Below are 20,418 nucleotides of genomic sequence, written 5' to 3'. Positions count from 1 at the left end.
CAATATTCTTGCCCAGGAAAGCCCATGGACAGAGAAGCCTGGCAAGCTACAGTCCATTGAGTCACAAGAGTCAGACACGACCTAGCAACTAAACCACCAATAGAATCCTGTATAATTCAGAATGGGTTATCACAAATAAGGTACTCTAGTAATAAAACCTAAATTTTGAATGTGGTTGAATGGAATTCATGGCTATAATATACTAATGACATAGATATTGTAGGGTGGAAAGCTAATAAGTATTGTTATCCATGGTAAAATATCTGGACAGATGTCACACTGAAAAGAAAATTATATGCTCACTAAAGATGAAAAATGGATAACATATTGGGAAAAGTGTAAAAAAGGGAAAGTACATTAAAAAAGAAAAAAAAAATCAGAGGGTTGACATGGCATGAATCCTCCTTGCCACTTTTAACATTTAAGAGAGAGATGGGCTTAGACTAGAAGCCAGTAGACTACAAGAAGAAATGGAAGGAAAAATACTAATTTTGTGAGGGAGACATCCTCTGCCTGCAGCTACTGCGTGCATGCTAAGTCACATCAGTTGTGTCTGACTCCATGACCCCATGGACATAGCCCTCCCCGCCCCCCCCCCACCCCGGCTCCTCTGTCCATGGGATTCTCCAGGCAAGAATACTGGAGATGGTTGCCGTGCCCTCCTCCAGGGGCTTTTCTGGATCCAGGGATAGAACCTGAGTTTCTTGCATCTCCTGCATTGCAAGCTGATTATTCACTGCTGAGCCATCAGGAAAGCTGCCTGCAGCTATTAGATATAGTTAATTGAGTGTCCTTTAATTTGAAACTTACAGAATTTAAAAAAAAAAACACCTTAAGTATCCTGTCCCCTAAATTAAGGTGATGATAAAACTTCAGATTTAGCAGAAAATAAAACTGATGTTCTGCATATAAAGACAATGAGCCTACCAGCAAAGAGAGGATTTACATCTTGCCTTCCCTCTCAAACCCATGGTTTCAAAGACCTTAGGGCAGTGGCTAATAAATTGAGAGGAAGGGTCTGATCACAGGATAGATGATGGTGGTTATTTTCACATGACATTGGGTTAAAGCAAATAGGCTAGAATATACTAAGTTTGAAGAGAATATTTTGCTGAATTTGAGGGTGACTAATATCAGTTAGGAGAAGGCAATGGCACCCCACTCCAGTACTCTTGCCTGGAAAATCCCATGGATGGAGGAGCCTGGTGGGCTGCAGTCCATGGGGTCACTAAGAGTCGGACACGACTGAGTGACTTCACTTTCACTTTTCACTTTCCTGCATTGGAGAAGCAAATGACAACCCACTCCAGTGTTCTTGCCTGGAGAATCCCAGGGACGGGGGAGCCCGGTGGGCTGCCGTCTATGGGTCACACAGAGTCAAACACGACTGAAGTGACTTAGCAGCAGCAGATATCAGTTAATGAATACTCAACCCTAAAGCAACCCAAGGTGTGCAGCCTCTGGATGGATTATACTCTCGAAACTGAACACAGAACTGATGATAACAACGTACTAGGAAGTACTGCTCTGAGAAGAGCACCTGGGCACATGAAGGACACAGCACAGAGAGCAACTTCTCAGAGAGCAGAACCTGGTCCATCAGATTGGCTCACCACACTCCCTCACCTGCAGGGCAACTCATTGTTCTTGTCCAGTTGTTGTTTACTTAAGCCATGTCCGATTCTTTGCAACCCCGTGGACAGTAGCCACCAGACTCCTCTGTCCATGAGATTTCCCTGGCAAGAATAGTAGAGTGGGTTGCGATTTCCTTCTCTGGGGAATCGTCCCAACCCAGGGATTGAACCTCTATGTCCTGCATTGGTAGGCAGATTCTTTACCTACCACTGAGCCACCAGGAAAGCCCTCTTGTCCAGCAGGATATGATAATTACTTTGGAAGAACCACTCTAAGTGTGTCTTGGTGAACACCTTGTTGTTAAAAGGGCATCACTCATCAACAAGTGATTAATATAAAATGCTAGGGATTGTCCACAAGACTAGCCAATCACAGACCACTTTTGAGTTTTTTAAAGAAGTTGCATGAAATACATAAAAATGTTCAGAGGGCACAGCCAAGATGACAGAGGAGGAAGATCCTGAGTCATCTCTTCAAGTAAGTATACAAAAGTAAAAACTGCTTATAAGAAAGACCAAAGTCTAGCAGAGAAGATCTTCTACAACCAAAGGTATAAAGAAAGAATCACATGACAAGCAGGAGGGGCAGGGCACTGTATAGTCAAGACCCATAGACCCAGGTATGCAACCACCAAATAAGAAGATAATTGCAGTTGCAGAGGTTCTCCCCAAGGATCAAGGAATTCCCCAACCAGTGGTCCTGCACCAGGAAGATAAGCTCCCAGGACGTTTGACTTTGAAAGCCAGCAGGGCTTACTTTGGGGAGAGCCAGAGGGCTGTGGGAAATAGAGACTCCACTCTTAAAGGACACACACAAAATCCCACACACTCTGGGATCCAGGGCAGAAGCAGTCAATTTGAAAGAAGCCTGGGCCAGACCCACCTGCTAATCTTGGAAAGCCTTCTGGAGAGGCGGGATGTGACGGAACTCACCCTGGGGACCCAGATGCTGACAGCAGCCATTTGGGGGAGCTCCTTCTACCACAAGGACACTGGTATTAGAAAAAGTCATTTTGGAATCCTCCCTTTAGCTTATTAGCACCAAGACCCAGACCCAGTCACTAGCCTGTCAGTACAGAAGTGGGACACCTGAGGCCAAGAAACTTAACAGGCAGGGATGCACACCCCTACCGCTGTCCCCTATTAGCTGCCTTGAGACTCCCCGAGCCCACAGACACCCTGGGACATGGCCCTGCCCACTAGAGGGCCAGGACTCAGCCCCACATACCAGGAAGCTGGCACTAGCACAGGGACCCCCCGGGACCTGCAGCCAGAGCCCCAGTTTCACCACCCCCACACCCCAGTGAGCTGACACTAGACTAGGGACACCTTGGGCATTGGCCCTGCCCACCAGCTAACCATTTTAAGCTCCAGGACCCTGGGCTCTGCAGCCAGAGATCCCAGGACCCAGCTCTACCCAACAGAGGGCTAGTGCTAGCCCTGGGACAAGTCTTATCCCCCAGAGATCCCAGCCCCAGGACCAATGCAACCCTACAACCAGCATTCCCTGGGCCCTGGCCCTGTCCACCAGCAGACCAACATCAGCTCTGGGATTCCTGGGCCTTGCAGCAGGGGGCCCCAGGAGCTGACTCTGTCTGCTGCCCCAGGACTTGACTTCATGCACCAGTAGGTGAACACCAACCCTAAGATCCCTTGGGCATTGGCCTTACCGACAAGCAGGTGGACACCAACTCCGAGACATGTTGGACCTCTCAGCCAGCTGCCCCAGGAACCAGCTATGCTCACCAGCAGGCTTTCACTAGATCTAGGAACACTGGCTCTCCCACACTTACTGTAAAACCTGGTTCAAACCACAAGTAGAACAGCACTAGCTCTGAAACACCCCTGGTCTCTGCAATCAGCTACCCCATGACCTAGTCCCACCAAGCAGTGACTTGCAGCTTTTGCACAAGGCCAAGTCTAGCAAACAACCAGACTAGGGGCCAGCCATGCCTACCAGACCACTGACAGTAGTCAGCCAACCACAATAGAAGGACTTGTGCTGTCAACATATGGGGCAAACTAGAGCACATAGCTCTGGCAACCAGAGGAGAGTATGCTGCTGGGAGCATAGAACATTTCCCATAGAAGGTAATTTCTCCAAAGTTGGGAAATGTCACCAACCTACCACCTACATAGAACTGAAAACAGCAAATCAGGCAAAATGAGACAACAGAAGAACATGTTCCAAACAAGGAACAAGACAAAACCCCAGAATAAGAACAGTGAAGTGCAGATAGGCAATCTCAGTTCAGTTCAGTTCAGCTACTCAGTCATGTCTGACTCTGCAAACCCATAGACTACAGCACATCAAGCTTCCCTGACAATCACCAACTCCTGGAGCTTGCTCAAACTCATGTGCAATCAGTCGGTGATGCCATCCAACCAGCTCATCCTCTGTCATCCCCTTCTCTTCCTGCCTTCAATCTTTCCCAGCATCAGGGTCTTTCAAATGAATCAGCTCTTTGCATCAGGTGGCCAAGATATTGGAGTTTCAGCTTCAGCATCAGTCTTTCCAATGAATATTCAGGACTGATTTGTTTTAGGATGAACTGGTTGGATCTCCTTGCAGTCCAAGGGACTCTCAAGAGTCTTCTCCCAACACCACAGTTGAAAAGCATCAATTCTTTGGCGCTCAGCTTTCTTTATAGTCCAACTCTCACATCCATACATGACTACTGGAAAAACCATAGCCTTGACCAGACGGACATTTGTTGGCAAAGTAATGTCTCTGCTTTTGAATATGCTGTCTAAATTGGTCATAACTTTTCTTCCAAGGAGCAAGCGTCATTTAATTTCATGGCTGCAGTCACCATCTGCAATGATTTTGGAGCCCAAGAAAAGAAAGTTTCTCACTGTTTCCATTGTTTCCCCATCTATTTGCCATGAAGTGGTGGGACTGGATGCCATGGTATTAGTTTTTTGAATGTTGAGTTTTAAGCCAGCCTTTTCACTCTCCTCTTTCATCAAAAGGCTCTTTAGTTCCTCTTCACTTTCTGCCATAAGGGTGGTGTCATCTGAGGTTATTGATATTTCTCCCAGCAATCTTGGTTCCAGCTTGTGCTTCATCCAGCCCAGCATTTAGCATGATGTACTCTGCATATAAGTTAAATAAGCAGGGTGACAATATACAGCTTTGATGTACTCCTTTCCCAATTTGGAACCAGTCTGTTGTTCCATGTCCAGCTCTAACTGTTGCTTCTTGACCTGCATACAGATTTCTCAGGAGTCAGATAAGATGCTCTGGTATTCCCATCTCTTGAAGAATTTTCTACTGTTTGTTGTGATCCACACAGTCAAAGGCTTTGGCATAATCAACAAAGCAGAAGTAGATACTTTTCTGGAATTCTCTTGCTTTTTCTATGATCCAGCAGATGTTGGCAATTTGATCTCTGACTACCTTTTCTAAATCCAGCTTGAACATCTGCAAGTTCGTGGTTCATGTTCACGTACTGTTGAAGCCTGGCTTGGAAAATTTTGAGCATTACTTTGCTAGTGTGTGAGAGGAGTGCAATTGTGTGGTAGTTTGAACATTCTTGGGCATTGCCCTTCTGTGCAATCAGAATGAAAACTGACATTTTCCAGTCCTGTGGCCACTGCTGAGTTTTCCAAATTTGCTGGCATACTGAGTGCAGCACTTTCACCACATCATCTTTTAGGATTTGAAATAGCTCAACTGGAATTCCATCACCTCCACTAGCTTTGTTCATAGTGATGCTTCCTAAGGCCCACTTGACTTCACATTCCAGGATGTCTGGCTCTAGGTGAACGATCACACCATCATGGTTAACTGGACCATGAACATCTTTTTTGTATAGTTTTTCTGTGTATTCTTGCCACCTCTACTTAATATCTTCTGCTTCTGTTAGGTCCATACCATTTCTGTCTTTATCGAGCCCATCTTTGCATGAAATGTTCCATTGGTATCTCTAGTTTTCTTGAAGAGATCTCTAGTCCTTCCCATTCTATTGTTTATATAGATTTTGTAATATCTTTATATAGATAGATAGATAGATTGTATATAGGCAATTTACCTGATATCATATGCAATGTTGAAAAAGCTGAATGCATTTTCTCTAAGATCAGGAACAAGGCAAGGATGCCCATTCTTGCCATTTTTATTTGACATAATATCTAAAGTTCTATCCACAGCAATTTAGACAAGGGGAAGAAATAGAAGGAATCCAAACTAGAAAGGAAGAAGTAATGCTGTCACTGTTTGCAGACAAGATGACACTGCATAGAAAATCTTAAAGTCACTACCGAAAAATTACTAGAGTTCATCAGTGAATTCAGTGAAGTTGCAGGATACAGAATGAATATACAGAAATCTGTTGCCTTTCTATACACTAACAATGAGCTATCAGAAAGAGAAATTAAGGAAACAGTTCCATTTACCATCACATCAAAAGGGCTTCTCATGTGGCGTTAGTCGAAAAGAATCGACCTGCCAATGCAGGAGACACAAGAGGCACAGTTTTGATCTTGGATCAGGAAGATCCCCTGGAGTAGGGAATGGCAACCCACTCCAGTATTCTTGCCTGGAAAATTGCATGGACATAGGAGCATGGCAGGGTACAGTCCATGGGCCTGCAAAGAATCAGACATGACTGAACAACTGAGCATATACATACATACATACATGCTTGCATACATACAAAGAGAATAGCATACCTAGGAATAAACCTACCTAAGGAGGCAAGAGTCCTGTACTCTGAAAACTACAAGACACTGAGGAAAGAAATTGAAGATGACTCAAACAAATAGAAAGATATACTTTGTTCTTAGACTGGATGAATCAATTTGGTTAAATATGGTTAAAATGACCATACTCCCAAGGCAATCTACAGATTCAATGCAATCCCTATCAAATTACTGATGGCATATTTTACAGAATTAAGCAATAAATTTTAAATTTGTATGGAAGCACAACAGATCCCGAATAGCCAAAACAATCTTGAGAAAGAAGAATAGAACTGGAAGAATCAGGCTGTCTAACTTCAGACTATACTACAAAGTTACAGTCATCAAAACAGCATGGTACTGAGACAAAAGTAGACAGAGATTAATGGAACAAGATAGAAAGCCCAGAAATAAACCCACACATTTATTGCCAATTAATCTATCACAAAGGAGACAACAATATACAATGGAGAAAAGATAGTCTCTTCAATAAGTAGTGCTGGGAAAACTAGACAGCTCCATGTAGAAGAATGAAATTGGAATGCAACTTCGTTACAAGTTGATTGAAAGTCTTACCTGAGCAAGTAACTTTGGCTTCATCATAGTGTTCACAACTAAGCCCACCCCATTGCCAGTTCTTGCAGTCCCAGATAGAAGTTTCATTTCCTTTGCAGTTGCTTAAAAACAGCCATGTGTTTGTTGCCGGAACTTTGGAATAAACTTGATAGGATGTTTTGAGTGCAGATCCACATCCCAGTTGCTTGCAAACCACATCAGCTTCTTTCAGTCCCCAGCCTCTGTCACACACTTTCCCTGTCAATTTCTGAATTTCCACCTCCACTGTCCCAGCACAGCGGCTACCTCCACCTTTGAGTCTCAGTTCGAGATCTGATCCATCTGCAAAAGAAACATAAACCTAAGCCATAGATACATACGGCGGTTAACTACCATAGGGTACTTTTTTCAATCTTGTTCCTTCTCAGATACTGAGACACTGGAAATTCTGGCTTACCTACTTCCTGGCTTTTAAAAGAGCAGCATAAACCATGAATTTGCTTAGAAATGGGGCTATAGTTTCAAAACTTGTAGATTTAGAATTTGAATTGTGGTCTCTAATAGCAGTTGAAACAATTTTTATAGAAAATAGAGACTGACAACCCTCCAAACTAGTCAAAAAAGAATATGTTAAAGATTCCTCATACCTGAAAAGAATTCCTAACAAGGAAATCATTAGCTAGTTCTCTCTCTCTCACCTCTTACACCTATTCCTACTCCTAAAGAACACAGACCCTTCCTTCTCTGTTTTTCTTGTTTTAACTTACCAGAACAGGTCACACCAGCGTCTTCGTTATGATTGCAGTAATGCTTTCCCCATTCGTGATGTCTGCACTGCCAGATAGCAGATTCATGTCCTTGGCAGGAAACACTGTCAAGCCAAATGTGTCCAGTTCCCTCACTGGCATTGACTCTACCGATGGCAGTGATGGCAGTCGGACATCCCAATTGCTGACATGCTACAGCAGCATCGTCACTGTCCCAGCCATCGTCACACACTGTCCCCCATTCTCCTTGGAATCTCACTTCTAATCTTCCTGAACACTTGGTGACTCCATCTACCACTCTCAGGCTCAGGTCAGCTCCCTCTGTAAGAGGGAAATAAAGCCAGTCAGTGATAAAGAAACAAGCATGAGGATGCTCTAAACAGCTCTACCTGAGATAAGAAAAAGGTGGGGGAGTGGGGGAACATAAGCAGAGACAGAGAAAATAATGATATATTCCCACTGAAAATCATTAAAGATGGAAGTAGGAGCAGATCAGACAAGAAGACAGTATTAGTGGGGACCTGGCGTACAGCACAGGAATTCAAATCAGTGCTCTGTGATGACCTGGAGGGCTAGGATGAAGATGAGAGTGGGAGAGAGGCTCAAGAGGGAGGGGATATATGTATATATACAGCTGATTCACTTTGCTGTGCAACAGAAACTAGCACAAGATTGTAAAACAATCATACTCCAATTTAAAAATAAGAAGACAGGATTTTTTATGAATTAGGAGTTTGGGACTAACAGGTGCAAACCATTTTATAGCAAATGGATAAATAGCAAGGTCTATTGTATAGCACAGAGCACTACATTCAGTATCCTATAATAAATCATAATGGAAAAGATCAATCAATCAATTAAGAAAAAAGAAGACAGGACTTTTCACCGTGGAGAGCATGCATTACAGGAAGAGTTTCTAACAGGAGGCCAAGGAACTGAAATTTATCTAGAGATCTGCTTGTTTAAACACCACAGATGTTTTGTTGGAATTGTTTTTTTTTTTCTTCTGTTAAATATGTACTTACAGATGCCTAGGTGCTTATATATATATATATATATATATATATATATATATATATATTTGCTGCAATATTTAACACTCACTTTTGGCTCTGACTGCATTACCTACCCAGACTATTTGGCTTGTATTACCATGCCTGACCCCTTTCTGACCATGTCCATGGTTTAAAAGCGACGCAAAGAGAGAAGGGACTTCATCATTACTCCTTTCACTTTCCCCCAGTCAACACTCCTCAAAGACTAGCACTTGATTCTGAGTAATATCCTACAATAAATAACTTGGGTTTTTCCTCTGGCACTTTTAGTTTGTTGTTTTGTTTTGTTTTGTTTTTTTGTCACAGGGCTATTTATTGTGATTCCTCAGCATGTATCAGACACACTGAGAAGAAACATGCTGATTAGAGACCTGAGTAAAGGAAACCAGAAGATACATACCGTATTTTTTCTACCCCAAATCCCTTTCACTTTCTTCAGCTAAAAAAAAAAAAAAACATCTTTTCTGTAGGAATCCCATTTTTTGTGGTTCAGACTGTACATGATCACATTGTTCAACAAGAAAAAAGCCAACTTGGGAATTCCCTGGTAGTCCAGTGGTTAGGACTGTGAGCTTCCACTGCACCGGGCCTAGGTTTTATCCTTGGTCAGAGAACTAAGATCCCCACAAGACACACAGCATGGTTTAAAAAAAAAAAAGGCAATTCAAGAAATAAAAGAAGAGCCAGAACCTTGAAGATATTGTTTAAGTGCTGAATCCAGTCATGGATGGAGCCAACTCCTGGATTTCCCAGTTTTCTGAGTCAGTATTCTCTTATTTTAAAGCTAGTTTGAATTGAATTTCCTTCATTTGAAAAGAAAAACAAAACCTGGTGAATACAAGAACATTTTTACCCTGGTTATAATTTCCTAAATATCCCCTGGGGTTCAAGACTTACTAGGTCTTCAAATGAGGCATTCAATTGAAGAAAGGAGAGTGACATTTTTGTACACACAAAACCATGTCCCAGACCTTAATTAAGGATGGGACATGAAAGTCCCTAGACAGACACAATGCCTGCTCACAGTGTCGTATTAGCGTAAATGAGGTTTTAATAGACAACCAGTTTTTTAAATCATTTGATTCTGTGAATTTGAACTAATAGTTTGGCGAAGGGTGGGTCAATGTGGCTAAAGAGGAGGCTTTTACACGTAGAGGATAATAATAGGGGTGACTTTCTTCTAAAACCTCCAGAAAGTAACATTTTCTAGTTAACCTGGTTTCTTTTCCTGTCTTTTTTTGGAGGGGAGAGAGAATAGACTATTCTCTGAATACTTCCTTCTATCCTCATAACTTGGATCTCAATTTCATGGTTCATCCTCCCTCCCTAAACTATTTATACTAATTTCAGTGAATAGTTAAAAAAAAAAAAAACTCTCACAGGCTTCCCCATGGCTCAGCGGTAAAGAATTTGCAGGAGACTCAGGTTCCATCTCTGGGTTTGAAGATCCCCTGGAGATGGAAATGGCAACCCACTCCAGTATTCTTGCCTAAAGAATTCCATAGACAGAGGAGCCTGGTGGGCTACAGTCCATGGAGGTACAAAAGAGTCAGACACAGTTAAGTGACTGAACAATAACAACAACAAAACAAAAAACCCCACAAGTATCAGAACTGCATCCTGAAATTGGTAATAATGAGGCAATAAAAGAAGCAGACTTTCCTCATTGTAGTTTCCATTTGCATTTCTCTAATAATTAGTGATACTGAGCATCTTTTCATGTACTTCTTGATCATCTGCATATTGTACAGGGGAAAATAACAACATTGTAAAGCAACTATACTCTAATAAAAAAATTTTTTTTTAATAGTAAGAGAAAAAAGAAGCACATTTCATAACGTTTTTAAGAGTTCAAGCCTTTGAGACTTTTACCCCCATTTTTGTCCTCTCAGAGAGAATGGAACAAACCCAGAGCAGTCCTTACCTAAGCAAATCACTCCAGCATCTTCAGCGTGATCACAGTTGTGCTTTCCCCATCCTTCGTGTCTGCAGTTCCAGAGAGCTGACTCATTTCCATGGCAAACCAGATCATCAAACCAGATTGGCCCAGACCCTTCTCCAAAATTAGCTGAGCCAGAGAAACTGATAGCACTTCCACATCCAAGCTGTTTACAAACCACAGAAGCATGATTCAAGTTGAAGTTATCATCACACACTGTTCCCCACTGGCCCTGGAATTTGATCTCTATTCTTCCTGAGCACCGGTTTCCTCCATTCATCAGCCTCATCTCCAAATCAGATCCATCTAAAGCAGAGAAAAGGCCAGAATTCAGAAGTGATATTTATTCTGAAGTGATCTTAGAGAATAGTATTCCTCTGGTCTCTTGAGACTTGCTGCTGTCCTTAAAACGATCCCTCGTTGTGGATGCTGCTCCAGTTCACATATTGGAGGATTTTGATCTTTGAAAACTAACAATTAGGACTTTCATCTGTATCAACTGACCAAAAAAAAAATCTTTTACGGATCAAAATTTACTTTTTGTTTTGTTTCCCTCTATTACTAAGACGTAGTTCTATGTAGAAATAAAGGAAATAGTAGAAGGAGAATGTAAAGAAAAAAGTCTAGTATCAAAGTCTACCCTCTTTACTATTATGCATGTGATCATAATAGAATTTCCAAAAAGTAGATGCTCTGAGAATTGAGCATTGATCAGGGTGGAGAATCTCAGAAATATGGACTCTGAAACCTTAAAAATATGAACTTGGAAATCTCATGAAACTCATGAGTCCCTGACTAGTCATCCCTTTCTATTATTATGCACCAGTTGAAGCTTTAGGTGTATAAAGTTCAAAAACTAAATTTGATTGACATCATCCTTATATAAAGGATCCTTATGCAAAGGTATGAAAAACAGAACACAGGAGGTAAAAGCTACACTGGGGTCTTAGCTTAAATAGTCAACACCATCAACAGCAATAATTATAGTAAGAGCCTGGCAAGATTCATTATAATTTTTAACTTCACTGTAGATGCTTGATGTCACTCTTATAATTATTATTTTTATCTTTCCGTGAAAAATGATAACAATGAAAGACAACAAGAACAGAAAGGAAGAGGAGGAGAACAGAGAAAGAGAAGGAAGAAGAAAGAGAAATGAGTTGTCTAGGTAATGAGAAGCAGTGAGCCATGAGGAAACTAATGCTAATTTTTAGCACCTATGACCTACCTGTCAGTGTACCAGTAGCTTTACATGTGGTATATTATTGACTATTCAGAAGCTGAAGTTTAGAAAGATTTACAGCTTACTCAAAATAATAGCATGAAGGAGTAGTTGAGGAGTTTTCTAGATACTAGTTACTCCCATGACACCACAGCGCCTGGGTAAAGATTGTGGTTGTTGTTTAGTCACTAGGTTGTGTCTGACCCTTTGTGACCCCATGGACTGTAGCCCGCTAGATTTCTCTGTCCCTGGGATTTCCCAGGCAAGAATACTGTAGTGGATTGCCATTTCCTTCTCCAGGGGAACTTCCCAAGGGATCAAATCCATGTCTCTTGCATTGGCAGGCAGCTTCGTTACCACTAAGCCACCAGGGAAGCCTGGATAGAGATTAATCATTTCTGAAATTAGTCCTATGGAGGAGACGGTCTCTAACAGAACAGCTGGGCAGTGAGAGGGTTGTCTAAAGTTCAATGACATGAGCAAAGAGAAATTGGAAGCCCAGGAATCTGAACTGGATCAGAAACATGACCTTGGATTTTGTCTGCAGAAAGGTCTGGGTTATTAGAACAGCAAGTGAGATGAAACTTATGAAATATTTTATAAATTAAAACTGCCATGTAAATGAAATGAATAGCATTGCACAGTGGAGAAAGCAATTCTACTTTGCAAAAAATCCTTCCTCCAACAAAACAGATTAGTGCTAGGAGTATTTACTTCTTGACTAGGTAAATTAATTATCAGTTCTTGCCTGGAGAATCCCAGGGACGGGGGAGCCTGATGGGCTGCCGTCGATGGGATTGCACAGAGTCAGACACGACTGAAGTGACTTAGCTTAGCAGCAATGAGCAAAAGGGTCATGATTTATGAGCCAATACACAAAAGCAGCATTTTATGGGGAAAGGGGACAAGGAATCAAGTTAGATATGATTTAGGAAATGACAACCCACTCCAGTATTCTTTCCTAGAAAATTCCATGGACAGAGGAGCCTGGCAGGCTGCAGTCCATGGGGTCACAAAGAGTCAGACATGATTAAGCAACTGAGCACAGAATGTTACAGTAGGATTACTTAATATAAAATTGAAGCTAATCACTTCCTCACTGACTGTAGTATTCAGAATCTCTTTTGATTTTTTTTTTTTAATATAGGTCTTGTCATACATTTTCTGGTCTTTAACAATGAATTGGGTCCTTTTCATACCTGGATCATTCTATACCTAGATTACTTACAGAAAACTGCCCTTTTCATTCTTAACCCATCCGTAAGATTTTTTCCCACCGAGCATTTCATGTCAAGGTTTGACTTACACAAGTCTTACCTGAGCAGGTGACTCCTACATCCTGTTGGTGAGTACAGTTATGCTTTCCCCACCCTTCATGTTTGCAATCCCAGAGAGCTGATTCATTGCCTCGACAAGACACATGATCCATCCAAATGCGCCCAGTGCCTGCACTGGAATTGGTCCATCCTGTGGCTGTGATGACAGTCGGACACCCCAGCTGCTTACAAACGACGGAGACGGCCGCCAAGTCCCAGCCGTTGTTGCACACAGTTCCCCACTCTTCCTGGACTTTCACCTCCACTCTCCCAGAACACTTTTTACCAGCCGCCAGCCTCAGCTCCTTGTTTGTTCCCCCTGGAACAGGTAAAGGTAGCAGTTGGTCAAGATCCAAAAGCAAGTAAAACAATTATTCCTTAGATTACTTATTTATTTTTCAAAGCCAGTTTTGAGAAACATTTCTGAACCTATCTATGGTACAGTCGGAGACTATCATTTCATAGGAATTCAAAACCAAACAGCAGTGTCATAGGCTTCAAATGAAGCAAAGGCACAGAAGCAGTAAAGCTGGGTAATTCAATACCATATGGTGTCTTTATTTTATGGCTGAGATTCTTTATAACATCAATGTATATAATCCTATGGATAGTTTACTATAAAAATAAGATATTACAAATTTTATAGAGATAAGCTATGTAAGTTTCTCCAAAATCCTAAGATCAGTGGAAAGAAGGCTAATAGTGAAAATGAAAGACTGATTATTGGGAATTCAGTAACTACTTCACACATGTATGCAAAATACCGTGAATTTTTTTAAATTAATCTTTAAATTTTAATTGGAGGCTAATTACTTTACACTATTGTGGTCATTTTTGCCATACATCAATATGAATCAGCCATGGATGTACCTGTGTCTCCCCATCCTGAAACCCCTTCCCACCTCCCTCCCCACCCCATCCCTCTGGGTTGTCCCTGAGCACTGGTTTTGAGTGCCCTGCTTCACACATCTAACTTGCTCTGGTCATCTATTTTACATGTGGAAATATCATAAATTCTTAAAATGCTGGTTGACATCTACTGAACTTAGCTACCCAAATGGAAACTGAAATGGAGATATTTTCTTATTATCGTCTACCATAAAAAATCCCCTCTCCCCTACTCCTTCCAAGGGTCTTAGCTACTGCCTCGTGATTATTTTAGCTAACATAGGAAACTGTGGTTCTTGATATGTATCTGGCTTCCCTGAACACATTTTAAGATAAATTTTGGCATTTGAATTTTCAAAGTGTTCCTAAAATTCTCTCATCCCAACAGTTCTGACATTTCTCCTCCTCTGCATTGTTCCCTTTTTTTTAGTTAGACATTACTTCAGATCTTTAAGGAATATGCATTTTTCCAGTGAGCATTTATTTAAAAAAAAAAAAAAAGCTGTACTAATGCTTCAGACAAGCAGGGTCACATCATTAAGTACTCATTTTGTGCTTTTAATATCCTGATCCTTCAAAACACCATGAAGCTTGCTTTAGATGCTATTTAGCCTTCAGGAGAATGATTTGCTTGTCAGTGATTCTCATCACAGTGGGCAAAGATTATGAGTAAATTTGACAAAGTACTCACCAAGAGCACTGGTGACCAAACAGGCACAGAGAACTGAGACCACAGCAAGAGTGAAGGCACCGAAGTGGACAGAACACCTTTTAAAGCCTGTGGAAAGAAAAAGAAGGTAAAAGTATAGTCTTTCCAACCAAAGAGGCTTTAGAGCAGGTAGGTGGTTCCAGAGGTTTAAAATTAACAAAGAAAGTCAAACCAAGGCAGAAAACCCTCCTCCTAAATGGCAAGGGAGGCAGGCAGGACATTTTTATATCCAGGATCATACAGCAGCAGTGAAGTAGCTTTGAAACTGTCCATGGTTACAGGCAACCTAGAAGTGAGGGATTAGAAGAGAGTTGGAGATGCAAAAAGAATTGCAAGAGTGAGTCTTAGCCCCTGAAAGACTGAAAAGACGCTGATGAAACTTAGAAGTGGGCACTTCTCCCATTGGGCACAGGACAATATTCAACCTCTGATATTCTCATCGCCAAGCCTACCTGATCCACATTATTCAATGGAAAGTTCCATGAAGAAATAAATTATACCTATAATGTTCACCAGCTTCACCAGTACCTGGCACAGTGCCTGCTAAATTCTGATTGAACACTACAACTGGAGGAAACAGTGACAAAGATTATATTTGAAAGTCCCCATTATTGGACCTTGTGGGCTTTCCAGGTGACGCAGTTATAAAGGATCCACCTGCCGGTGCAGAAGACACAGGTTTGATCCCTGGGTCAGAAAGATCCCTGGAGGAGGAAATGGCAACCCACTCCAGTATTCCTGCCTGGAAAATCCCATGGACAGAGAAGCCTGGACACCACTAAGCGACCAAGCATGCACACACACACGCCACTGGATCTTATCTCCAAAAATAGCCTAAAATCCTCTATCACTCTCACTTCTCCTTCTTACTCTCATCCTACAGTAATTTTAAAGTAAAAATGCTATGACACAGAACTGTGAGTTTATTACCTATGCATTCATGTGGTAAGGTTTCAAGTTTAAAAGCTTGGAAAAAAAGTAAGAATGCTAAAGAAATTTAATGCATCCACATAAATCATGAAGTAGATTTTAACATTCAGAGGTGTCATTCTAAATGCCCTCTAGGGAATCAACTTTTCATCAATATGCATTCCTACTTGTCCTATCCTTTCTAACAACTATTCGTTTTATACTCAGTACAATTCAGTTAATTTTGGTTCCTTATGTAGTTGTTCCTCAGTGGTTTTACAGAGTTGATGCCAAATCTAATCCTTATTTCATACCTTCAGTTTCGAACCTATGGAAGATACAGGTACTTCTTAATAGGCTTCTTGCTCTTTCCAATAACTTACCCTCCTGATGCCCATCATTATTAAATCAGATCCACTGACTGTCAGAATATTACTATACTCCATTAAAGAGTAGACAGAACAAATTATAAGCTTTACCAGCAGATCCAGAGCTGTCATGTAGCACCATTCTGAGTTTGTCCATTCCAAACTTTTATGATGCTTCAATCTTCTTGTATTATTCCCTTGGAGTGGTCCCTTGAAGAAGAGGACCACTAGGAATTCTAAAAATCATTTCACTTCCACACACACACACACAAAAAGAAGGCTTTCATAATGGAGGTGGAGTCAACCAGAAAAGGGAAGTAATTAAAAGAGACAGGTTCCTTTTTATCCTCATGTTTTCTTCCATTTGGGACATGAAACAAAGAAAACTGAGAAACATTCACTACAGATTTACAAAAATTAAAGGGGAAATACTAGCTCAAATATGGTTGTCATTGAACATAAAATTTTTGCACTCTGTTTTGGATGAATATATTTGAAACAAAAATAATAATTGTTTTGAGATGAAATTGTGTCAGAAAAACTAAGGTAAGGGACTTCCGTGGTGGTGCAGTGGTTAAGAGTCTGCTTGTCAATGCAGGCGTCATAGGTTCAATCCCTGGTCAGGGAAGATACCACATGCCTCAGAGCAATGAAGCCCGTGTACCCCGACTACTGAGCCAGAGCTCTAGAGCCCACGAGCCATACCTCCTGAAGCCTGTGCCCCACAACAAGAGAAGCCACCATAATGAGAAACCGGTGCATCACAACAGAGTAGCCTCCTCTTGCTGCAACCAGAGAAAGCCCACACAGAGCAATGAAGACTCAGCAAAGCCAAAAATAAATAAATAAGAATAAAACACTTAGAAATGAATTTTTTAAAAAAACCAAAGTAAAATGGGCAAAACATAATTAAATCACTAAAGCTTGATTGTATAGCCATTTTTATTATTATTTCTATAATTAATTTCTATAATTTCTATGATTAATTTTGTGCAGATTATCCATAGACAGCACTTGAATTTCTTTTCTTTTTTAAAAAATTTTATTGGAGTATAGTTTACTTGAATTAGTTTTCTTGTTTAAAAAATTTTATTGAAGTACAGATGTATAATGTTAAGTTCTTCTGTACAGCAAAGTGAATCAGTTGTACACACACACATATATATATGCCCACTCTTTTTTAGATTCTTTTCTCATATAAGTCATTCGAGAGTATTGAGAAAAGTTCCCTGTGCTATACAGCAGGTCCTAATTATTATCTGTTCTATATATAGTAATGTGTATATGTCAACACAAATTTACCAATTTATCTCACCCCACACCTCCTTTTTCTACCCTGCTAACCACAAGTTAGTTTTCTACATCTGGGACTATTTCTGTTTTGTAGAGAAGTTCATTTGTACCATTTTTTATAGAGTTCGCATATAAGTGATATCATGTATTTGTCTTTTTGTGTCTGACTTAACTTCACTCAATATGGCAATATATATATATGCATTAAACTTCCTAAAAATCTTTCCACAATGAATATTCTTTTTTTTAATAAATTTTTATTTTTACTTTATTTTACTTTACAATACTGTATTGGTTTTGCCATACATTGACATGAATCCGCCACGGGTGTACACGAGTTCCCAAACATGAACCCCCTCCCACCTCCCACCCCATATCATCTCCCTGGATCATCCCCATGCACCAGCCCCAAGCATCCTATATCCTGCATTGAACATAGACTGGCGATTCGTTTCTTACATGATAATATACATGTTTAAATGCCATTCTCCCAAATCATCCCACCCTCTCCCTCTCTCTCAGAGTCCAAAAGTCCGCTCTACACATCTGTCTCTTTTGCTGTCTCGCATACAGGGTCATCATTACCATCTTTCTAAATACCATATATATGTGTTAGTATACTGTATTGGTGTTTTTCTTTCTGGCTTACTTCACTCTGTATAATCGGCTCCAGTTTCATCCATCTCATTAGAACTGATTCAAATGTATTCTTTTTAATGGCTGAGTAATACTCCACACAATGAATATTCTAAGCCCCTTTGGCTTCACTGGGAAATTCTAACAAATATTTAAGGGAAAAAAATAATACCAATTCTAAACAAACACTTCCAGAGAACAAAGAGTAGTGACTACTTTCCAACATGTTCTATGAGGCCAATATAACTTCATATCAAAAGAAGAAAAAGACATTATAAGGAAGGAAAATTACATAGGAATATCTCTCACAGACATATATGCAAAACTCTGGACAAAATATTAGCAAATAATATCTAGAAATATATAAAATAATAATATATCATGACCAAGCAGGATTCATCCCAAAAATATAACATTAGTTTAACATTCAAAAATTAAAATTGTATATAACTCATTATATAAGACTCTTAACAGAAAAATCACTCAATCAACTTGCCTTTCACAAAATATAACATCAGTTTCCAATAAAAACTTAGTGAACTAGGTGTGTAAAAGGCATCCATGAAAAGCCTACAGCTAAAATCATATTTAATGCTCAAAGATTTCTCCTTAAGATCAAAAGACCAAAATGTTAATTTTAATCATTTCTATTTGACATGCTACTGGAGACACTATCCAGGACAGTCAGGCAAGATAAAGAAATAAAAAACATTCATGTTGAAAAGGAAGTAAAACAGTCTTTTTCTTGGCAGATGACATGATCATCTGTGTAGGACATATAATAAAATCTACAAAAAACTACTAGAATTAATAATTGAGTTAAGCAAGGTTGCAGGATACATGATCAATATACAAAAATCACATAACAAAAAAAATCAGAAGTTAAAATTTAAACGTAAATTCCATTTGTAGTAATATCAAAATTATACAAAATATTGAGTAAACTTGACCAAAAGTATGAAAGTCCTACATACTCTGAACCACACAATATTCTTGAAAGAAATTAAAGAAGATTTAAATAATTGGATTAATTTAAATAATTCTTGGGTTAGAAGACTTTATTGTTAAGATTTCAGTGCTTCACAATTTGAATTCTAAATTCAGTATAACCAAAATCAATATCCTAGTGGGCACTTTTTCATAAAAACTGGCAAATTGATTTTAAATTTTATTTAGAAATGCAAGAGGTCTAAAATAGACATAACAAATTTGGAAGTGATGAACATGTTGGAAGACTAACACTAGCCTATTTCGAGATTTTTTTTTTTTATAAAACTGCCATAATGAAGACAGTGTTGTATTAACATAATTAACACATATATGAATTATTGATTTTTGACAAAGTATAATATTTTCAACAAATGGTGCTGAACAGTTGGTTATTCATATTGCAGCAAGATGAATTTCAATCCTTACATCATATGCAAAAAGGGATCATAGACATAAATATAAAACCTAAAATTTTTTTAATATTAAATATCTCAAAGGTTTTAGTTAAGAGAACTGGTAACACATGTTCATTTAGTGACTTGTACATGAATGTTTACGTGAGTTTTACTTGTAATGGACAAAAACTAGAAACAAACAAACAAAAAAAAGTCCTTCAACTGGTGAATGGGAAAGCAAGCAGTGGAATTAATACTCAGCATCACAAAGGAATGAACTGCTGACACGTGTGACAACAGGAATCAGTCTTCTACTTTGTGAACTCATTTAGAATTCTGGGAAATGCAAACTAACCTTTTGTGACTGGAAGGAGTGGTTGCTTAAGTCATTTTTATACTGGGGGTAAAAATGATGAAACTCTTGAAGGATAATTGATATGTTCATTGTCTTGATTGCTTTGATGGTTTCACAGGTACACACCTGTTTATCAAAACTGAAAAACTGATCACTTTAAGTATGTGAGCTTAGTATCTATCAATTATACCTCAATAAAGCTGTTTAGAAAATCTTGATGAACACTTTTTGCTGTAAGATAAAGAAAAGGATAAAGTCTGACATTAGCCCATCTTTCAGGTTTACAACAATACATGGTGCAAGGTGAATCCTTGATAGGAACCAGGTTTGAGGAAAACTGAAGATGTGAAAAATTTTGAATGGACCTGAAAGTTAGAAGATAATGTCATAGGAAAACTTTGATATTTTATATGAGCTTCTGCATGGCAAACAGAAGAAGAGAGAGGAATAGAGACAGAAGTAGTACCAGATTTTGGAACTCATTTTGGATTTTGGAAAAGATTTGGGGCTTGTTAGCAAAGTTCTTGTGTATTTGAGAAATACATATTCTCATTGCATTCCTTCTCTAAATGGAGTCATTAGCTTTGTTACAATCACTTAGTGTTTCTATAACTAAATAAACTTCTATACTGTTCTTTTAAAAAATCTCTACATATAAATTGCAGATAGTATTATTATATAAGTCATGGAACAAACCCATGCTT

The 20,418-nt window shown here is 39.6% G+C and overlaps 1 protein-coding gene across 1 annotated transcript in view; it reads right to left on the bottom strand.

Annotated features, from left to right (window-relative positions):
- LOC128048485 (scavenger receptor cysteine-rich type 1 protein M130-like) overlaps positions 1 to 16,266 on the bottom strand; it is a 123,224-nt gene extending 106,958 nt beyond the window's left edge. Inside the window, exons 1-6 of the mRNA XM_052640886.1 lie at positions 16,157 to 16,266; positions 14,751 to 14,837; positions 13,173 to 13,490; positions 10,619 to 10,939; positions 7,640 to 7,960; positions 6,894 to 7,214 (exon numbers count right to left, since the gene is read on the bottom strand). Of these exons, the coding sequence (XP_052496846.1) occupies positions 6,894 to 7,214; positions 7,640 to 7,960; positions 10,619 to 10,939; positions 13,173 to 13,490; positions 14,751 to 14,837; positions 16,157 to 16,202 (1,414 nt within the window). The 5' untranslated portion in view covers positions 16,203 to 16,266. The remainder of the gene's footprint in view (positions 1 to 6,893; positions 7,215 to 7,639; positions 7,961 to 10,618; positions 10,940 to 13,172; positions 13,491 to 14,750; positions 14,838 to 16,156) is intronic.
- Between the last annotated feature and the right edge of the window lie 4,152 nt (positions 16,267 to 20,418).

The sequence above is a fragment of the Budorcas taxicolor genome, chromosome 5, assembly GCF_023091745.1.
Source record: "Budorcas taxicolor isolate Tak-1 chromosome 5, Takin1.1, whole genome shotgun sequence".
Taxonomy (NCBI): Eukaryota; Metazoa; Chordata; class Mammalia; order Artiodactyla; family Bovidae; genus Budorcas; species Budorcas taxicolor.
The sequence above is the reverse complement of the archived record's forward strand: the minus strand, read 5'-3'. Positions and strand labels throughout refer to the sequence as shown.